Source organism: Phalacrocorax aristotelis, chromosome 8 (genome assembly GCF_949628215.1).
Source record: "Phalacrocorax aristotelis chromosome 8, bGulAri2.1, whole genome shotgun sequence".
NCBI lineage: Eukaryota > Metazoa > Chordata > Aves > Suliformes > Phalacrocoracidae > Phalacrocorax > Phalacrocorax aristotelis.
Genome location: NC_134283.1, coordinates 35,618,403 through 35,626,075, shown reverse-complemented (window position 1 = coordinate 35,626,075; position 7,673 = coordinate 35,618,403). Strand labels below are relative to the sequence as shown.

Sequence of the window (7,673 nt, the reverse complement as noted above, 5' to 3'; positions counted from 1 at the left end):
AGAAAGGGGAAATAATCATAAAGGCAACCCAAACATTCCTTTGAACTTGACCCAGCGGTACAAAACACACACGGAGAGAAGTTACCTTTAAAGAACTCAAAACACTCACAGACCCACACGCGATTAAACATGTTTTTTCTTTTTTAATTTAATTTGAAATAAGAGATAAGAAATAATAAATCTTCAATAAAATATATAAAATTGTACAAGGCATCCCTTTCAAAGGGACTTTCCTATAATGGAAGAAGACTGGGGGTGAGGGGAAGGGAGAGGGGAAGTTCATCTATAGTGGGTCCCAGGTGGCAACAGTGCCTGGGTCAAAACAAACCAAAACCAGCGAGAACTCGTGGCTTTTTTTTCTTTTCAACGTTTTTCTGCTTTTTTTATTTTTTTGTGTGTGTGTGTCTGTCTTTCTTTCTTTCTTCCACAACAACATGCTAAGAAAATAAATCCAGGAGAAGCTCTGCCTTCAGTGCTGCACAGCCTTTGGAGTAATTTTCTCACAAAGTTTAGCAAGAATAATACACATAATACAATAGTTATAAGGAGAAGCCTGGGGAAGATATTGCCAGCGCTTGGGGAGCTCCCACAGGGACAGACAGGTTACGCAGTCTCTTGGCACCCCACCGTCCTACTAGTAGGGTTGGTTGTTTGTGATACCTGGATCTCTCTTAAGAAGGGCTTGAAGCATGAGTCACTCACATTGGCATCCTTTGCAAGGGAAGGAGAGGAAGACTCTGGGGGTTCTTCTATTTAATAGACTGTTGCAAATACTAATAAAAAGCCCCAAACTTCTCCCAGAAGTGTTCAACAATCCTTTGCTCACCACCACTGTGGAAACAACCCACATCTTCTTTCCCCAGAAAGCTTCCTTCCCTTTCTCCTGGTTTTCAAACAGCAGCGCAGAGCCAAGATTACCTGGCAATAGCCAAAAATTTCTAAGTATGCCAGTAGGAAGAGATAAAGACCAGACTGCCTAACAACCCTGCCTTGCACTTTACATCCCCTCACAGTGCTTAACGAGCGCTGAAGCTATTTATACAGGTAAAGGCATTACAGGAGCCAATAGTGGATAAGGCTGTTGGCCTTCGTTTAGGGGCCCTGATGCTCATCTTGTTGCAAGGATCTGTCGAGGTTTGGATGCAAAAATTTTCCCTACCCCCAGAAATGCAGGAACTTGCTGGCTTCGAACTTCACTCAGACTCTACTGGGTCTAGTTTCTATTTACACGATGTCTCTAGCTAAGGGCTCTGCATTCTTTAAAAAAAAAAACAAAACCAAACAAACAACAAAAAAAACCCAAACAACAAAACCTTGATTATACCTCTTTATTTCCCTCCCCCCTGCCCCCGTATTAAGCGATGACACTTGAAAGTGTGGGTTTAGAGCATGAACCCCTCTTACTTTAAACACATGTTGGGCCCCATCAGGGAGGCATTGGGAACTCTCTGCCTCCATAAGATGAGATTGCTCTTTCACCAGTTCCTTTTTATTCTAGTTTTATGTGCACTGTATAAAAAACCCTACATTTGCTCAGATGTTTTTGCTTTTTTTGTTTGTTTTTGCATATTTTTTTTTCTTTGAGGATCAGGCTCAGCGCTCAGAGCACTCTCAGAAGACACCCAACCGTAGCATACAGGATGCCTTGCTTTGCTAACACAAACTCCCGTACACTCAGGATGGCAGATAGAAGCGTGCAGAAAGAACGGCCAGTACTGGTTGGGGTACTGCCTTCTCAGGGTTGGACATGATCCACCAGGAAGTCTGTCTCGCTGTCACTTTGTCTTTCTGATCTTAGGATAAGTGGTACATGCTATATCCAACGGGAGTAGCATAGAGTCCAACAGGCGGGATAGGAAGCACAGGTCTGTGAAAAGGGTAGGATGTTCCATACAGTGAGGCAGCCTGGATGGGAGAGTTGATGGGGAAAGGGAGGCTGAACCCCGATGGCAACATGGGCTTTGCTGCCATTTTGAGCTTCTCTAGCTCAGCCTCCTGAAGTCTCTTGGCCTTGGCCCTCCGATTCTGGAACCAGATTTTGACCTGGGTCTCTGTGAGGTTGAGGGAGCTGGAGAATTCGGCTCTCTCGGCGATGGACAGATACTGCTTCTGGCGGAACTTGCGCTCCAGAGCCAGCAGCTGGGAAGTGGTGAATGGGGTTCGGGGCTTCCTATTCGTCTTGTGCTTCCTCAGGGTGCAGGCAGTGGGGCTCAGGTGTCCTGCAAGGAAGGGAAAGGCTGGTTATCACAAAAGCAGGGAGACCTGGGTGCTCCGGAAAGATATGCTGCGGTTGAGGGCTGGGGTGGGAAGGGCAGCAGGTGTATCTGAAGGGAGAGTCCCACCAGGTGATACCCTCAGAGAGGGGATTCTTTTAAAAGTGGATCTGGAAATCCCTTTCTGGCCAAAGTTATGTTCACAGGACTTCAGCAGATGTCCCGGGAAGTGAAATTTTTGCTTGGTGGTTTCAAAAGGACAGCTTGTAGGCAAACAGGGCACAGAGGATTCACAGATACACGCGCACAGCAGATCGCTTTAGGAGTCACATCACAGGGGTCTAGAGCACACAGAACAGCTGTCTTGGTAGCTGCAGAACTGGAGGATTAACTCCAACAAAGCACAAGGCAAACACGCACGCAAAAGCAGGAGATTCACGAAAGGACAGTGGTGCAAGAGACAAGCCCAACCCAGCCCCACTCCAGGATTTCTCCACCAAGAGCAACAAGGCAACCCTATCGTTTTTCCGGCAGCTGAAGAAGTGAGTCTAATAATTTTTGTGGTTTTGATAACTGGGCATTTTTCTTGCTATTTTTTCTCCTCTTGTAATCAAGAGCAAGTTCTACCTTTGCTTAACAACTTTTCAAGAAGTATCTTCTGTTTTTTCAACAAGTATCAAATAAAAAAAAACAAACAGAAGAAGAAAGCAGTGCATTTTTCATTCTACGTTTAGCTTTTGTGACATTTGCCGATTAAGAAAAAGAAAACAAACCCAAACCAACACAAAATTGCAGCATCTGTAGCCAATACTAGTCAGGAAATCGACCACCTTTTGTGCTTGCCTTATAACCCCAACCAGGTTAGGCGTGTGTCCAGGGTGGCACATTGCTGACTTGTCTCCAGATTCATTTCGCATTTCACTAATAATTTTGCAATCTAACGAATAATTAAAAAGTGTGTGGCTGACTTGAAAAGCTTAGCAATTCAGCTGTGTTTCAGATCACTCCCGGGGTATACAGCAAGCCACCCTGGCTCCCCAGCTTGACACAGAAAATGACACACAGTCTGCTCTTAAGAGGCTGCTAAATTTTATACATGCTGTAGTGACTGGTTCAAACCCTTGTCAGTGTTTGCACGTCGTGTTTTCTGAACCCCTTTCACTTTCCTCTTTTATTTTTAAAAATAAATTAGACTACGAGGCTGATTAAGTGAAAGTCATGCAATTAAAAAAAAATCCCACGAGAAGAGTGTCCAAAAGTTCAGAAAGGGGAGGGAGAAAACAGCTACAGCAGAAAAAGTTAATTTTCTCATCTTACTCTTCTTCTAGATACTGAACATGAAAAATAAAGTCCTCTTAGATGACAACTTGTCAATTACCGTCTTATGATCGCACGGGGGCTTTTTAATAATTAACGTGCTCACTGTGACATTTGGTTCACTCCTAAAACTACACTAGATTAAAGCTACAATAAATCGACACTGAATTCACTACAGGTCACCCCTTTCTTCCACTCTCTCTTTTTAAACGCAACCTATTCCTTTTCTCAGAGTGAAGCTCTCCAAAAACCCAGCTAACCGGGGGCTTCTTCCAGGAGGGATGGGGTTACAAGGGCGACCGTCGCTTCGGGGATCGCTCCCCGTCCCAGCGCCTTCACCGGCTCTCGGGTTCGCCCGAGCCGTCCCGACTTCTGCTGCGCACGGGGGAAACAGCAAAAACATGCTTTAACATTAAACCCTGGACAAATATTTCCCCTGGAACACACCCAAACGTTCACGGGCTTCTTCCCTCACCATCCCCCAAGTGACTGCCAAACTCTGATAAGAAGCAGGGACCGTCGCCACCGCAGACCCTGTAATTGCGTTTATCCCGTGGCACTCCTCAAGCACCCGCTGCAGCGATTTGTTTTGCTGGGTTTTTTCTCTGTTTATCCTCCGTTTTCTGGCCCATGTCGGACAAAAATAATCACTTGGAGATGGTTCCAGCTCTGTGTTGCTCAAAATCTAACTTCTACAGCACTTTCCCCAGCTCATCCCACCCGTAATGTTAATAATAATAATAATAATAATAATAATAATAATAATAATAATAATAATAATAATAATAATAATAATAAAATAATAATAAAAATAATAATAAAAAATCGTGGAGCTACTGCTGATGTCAAAACCCTCCAAGGACAGACGGGCCCTTGTGGGAGAACCGGTCGTCGCCTCTTGCCGTCACGCCGGCTCCGAGCGGGCCGAGAGCCAGGGAAGGGGGAAATCAGGAAGATGATCGAGGCCGAAGGACTTTCCCTTCCCTGATCATCATTTTTTGCCCCAAATCCCGCTGAAATCACCGGACCTGAACTCCCTAGCTATTCAAGTCCTTTACAAAACTATTTTGCAGATCTCACGGACCGCCGATTTTAATAGAGAAAGAGGAGGAATTTCGAAGAAGAAAAAAAATGCACCAGGAGAAGGTTAGGCCTTGTCTAAGTCTGGGGTTTAGGGCAATGTTAGACGAGGGGATCTGGGTAGGAGCACACGCTTCTTTTCACGCTTTTCCAGCCTACTTGAGGGTACACGAAAATCGCACACCGGAGCTGCGCAGGGAATGACACGGGCGGGCTGCTTTCTTCCCGGGATGTTGGAAATCAAATTAATTCGGAGTTATCGCAAAGGAAGCAGCTGAGAGCCGAATCGAAATGATTGGCCCCAAAACTCGAGGAGCTGTAAGAGCACTAAACTTCCTTCTTGCAATATTAAAGAAGCAAAACCTGCGACTGTCCGGCTCAATAGTTCGCGTCTGTGAAGTCATTAACTTAAATAAAGCAGAGGATTTAATTTACATTGGGCAGTCAGGGATGCGTGGAGGAGAGTGGCTCGATCTGCCTGTACAGGTGTATAGCCGCCAAGGCTCCTGGCGATGGGAAGGCAGAAACGCTCTCACCGCCGCCTTTCGTTTCGTTTTTCCCCTTTTCCTGAAGGAACTTTTGGGGCTTTTTGTATTTTTAAAAGCAATTGATTTTTTTTTTTAAAGGGATGTCACCGAACGCGAGCTGCAATTCAGCGCAGACACGGGAGCGCGGCTCGAACAGCAAAAGGGTTTAAGAAGTGACCTGTCACCTCCGGACGCGGCGCGTCCCTAAGGCGGAGGGGACGGGGTCGGCGGGGAGCGCAGGGGCTGAGGTCAGGCCCCGCTCGGAAGCTGCGACAGGCTGCGTGACCGAGGGAGAGAGAAGCACACACCGCGCCCGGAGAGGCGGCAGAAAGCGCGTAGGGATGGAAGGGACAATTCCCGGGAATTTCCGAGCGAGGAGATTGCTTTGCAACGCTTGGTGTGAGGGGGAAGGAAACGGGGAGTAGTTCTAGTTCTCGTTGCAACGGGATGAGAGAAATGGACGAAGTGGCAGCTGCTGAACCGTGTGTCGGGAAAGGGAGCTGGTCCGCGGTAGCTCCCGGCCTTTCGATGGTTTTAAAAGCGTTATATATTTATATACGTACGTACAATCACATATATAAATACATAACTGTATAAATATAGAAAGATAACATATATGCAAAATATGTAACGTGCACATAAAACCCGCACACACGTAGATATAAATACATATATAAAATAGACGTATGTATATACCTAGCGTGGTCCTGTGCATCGGGGCGCCCGGGGGGCAGCGCAGCCCGGGGCCGAGCGGAGCCCTCCCTCCCTCCCGCCGCCCCTTCCCCGGGCACTCACTTGGCGGAGGGGAATATCTCCCGGCCTCTTGGATCCAGGACGTGCCGTCCTCCGAGTTCTCCGATTTGACCGAAGCGGTGTCGAAGGTTTTTGTAAGCGCCCCGGGGGGGCTGTGCGCGTCCCGGGAACCGTGGCCCGGCAGCAGCAGGTTCCTGGAGGTGCCCACGGCCGCCCCGTCGGCGCTGCCCCCCGCCGCGGCCGGCGGCAGCTCTTTGGGGGGTTTCTTGTCGGACATGAGGGCTTCCACGCTGAACGGCAAGCTGGACACCTTGACTTTGTGGTGCTCCTCGGCGCCGGCCGCCGGGCCCTCCTCGTCGGAGGAGAAAACCTCCTTCGCCTTGGAAGGAGAAGCCATCGCGGGTGCGGAGGGAGGCTGGAGCGGGGCCGCCCGGGGAGCTGCGCTGCGCCTCTGCCCGGCCCTGCGCGGGGACTGCGGGAGTGAGGCGCTGCGGGGCCGCCCCCCTTTTTCCCCCTCTGGGGGCTCCCGGCGCTTTCCTCCTTGGGGAAGCCGAGTAAACGCCCCGCGGGCCAATCAGAGCCCGCGCTGGGGCCTGACGTCGCGGGGTGACTCATGCCATTGGCTCGGGAGCGGGAGGGCGGGTAGAAACCCTTTTTTTTTTTTTTTTTTTTTCCCGGGGCTTATTTTGTTTGGGGTGTTCCCCCTCCCCCCGTCCCCTCCGAAATGAATTAGGAGTTAATGACACGGGCAGCCAGCGGAGCCGTGCTATTAAGGAGCCGTCCAGGGCTATAATCATACCAAAGCAAGGGGAAAAAAAAAAAAAAAAAAGCCGCCGGGGTAATTAAGGCTGATGATTAGGCGAAGAGGAAACTTCAGAAGATCGCGGCTCTGCCTCCTCTCGCCGCCGGCCCGGCTCCTCCCGGCCCCCCCCGGCCCCCTCCCCCCCCGCCGCCCCGTCGGGTACCGGCGCGGCCCCCTCCCCGCCGGCCCTGCCGGCCCTCCCGGCCCCGGCTGTGCCCGGCCCGGTCCCCTAGAAACGAGGCGCTTTTCCACGGGGGTGCGGGGTGCGGGACCCTCGCTCAGCGAACGGCACCCCCCGCGGAGAAATTCGGGCGCCTCTTCCACGCCGCTCATTTTTTATCCGAAAAGGCGGTTTTTGTTTGCGTTTCCTCGGCATCAGGACCCAAGTCGGGCAAAACCACTCTGTAGAGGCTAGATCTGTAATTATTATTTTTTTTTCCAGCGTCAATTACACACGTGATGAATAGATGAACTTTAATAAATTAGGGACACGCAGACCTCAATTAAGAGGCATATCAAACCAGTACTCTGAAAGCGATTCTCTCACTTTTCGACTTCCTACTAGTGGTATGAATAAAGAGTATCCTTTAAAAAGTGTTTCTAATTACTGCGCGGATAAAAGCAAATACATATTGTTCTTTTCATAATTATTTTAATCTTACACCAGGCGCTACTTCATGCTGTGCCCGCAACTTTCTCTGTTTTATTTATTTTTTTTTTTACGTCCAGGAAATGCAGAGTCTGGGAGTCGTTTCGGTGTTATTTATAACTGAGGCTCTAAAACCCAAAATACCCTGGGAAGGCGGCAGTGCCTCTGCCCAGGTCTGGGGGCTGTGCGGTGCAGCCCCTTGCCCCGTGCCCTGACTTCAGGGGCGGCTCAGATGGAGCTGTGGGCTCTGTCCTGGGCAGCTGCAGGGCTCTGCTCACTGTGCCGTTTTGGTGATATCCCTTTCACAAAACGTGCAGGATTTCACTAGCCCT

At 49.3% G+C, this 7,673-nt stretch overlaps 1 protein-coding gene across 1 annotated transcript; it reads right to left on the bottom strand.

The window, feature by feature from the left end:
- Positions 1 to 400: 400 nt before the first annotated feature.
- On the bottom strand, positions 401 to 6,437 carry MSX2 (msh homeobox 2). The gene is made up of 2 exons (XM_075102455.1): positions 5,933 to 6,437; positions 401 to 2,219 (listed from the first exon to the last, which is right to left on the bottom strand). The coding sequence occupies exons 1-2, from the start codon at positions 6,285 to 6,287 to the stop codon at positions 1,795 to 1,797; spliced, it is 780 nt and encodes a 259-aa protein (XP_074958556.1). The 5' UTR covers positions 6,288 to 6,437; the 3' UTR covers positions 401 to 1,794.
- Between the last annotated feature and the right edge of the window lie 1,236 nt (positions 6,438 to 7,673).

Bases quoted from the DNA above. Each gene is read 5' to 3' on its own strand.
- MSX2 (XM_075102455.1), bottom strand. From the start codon at position 6,287: ATGGCTTCTCCTTCCAAGGCGAAGGAGGTTTTCTCCTCCGACGAGGAG. The intron at 2,220-5,932 runs GTGAGTGCCCGG...CCTTCCTTGCAG, and splicing joins GAGATATTCCCCTCCGCCAA to GACACCTGAGCCCCACTGCC.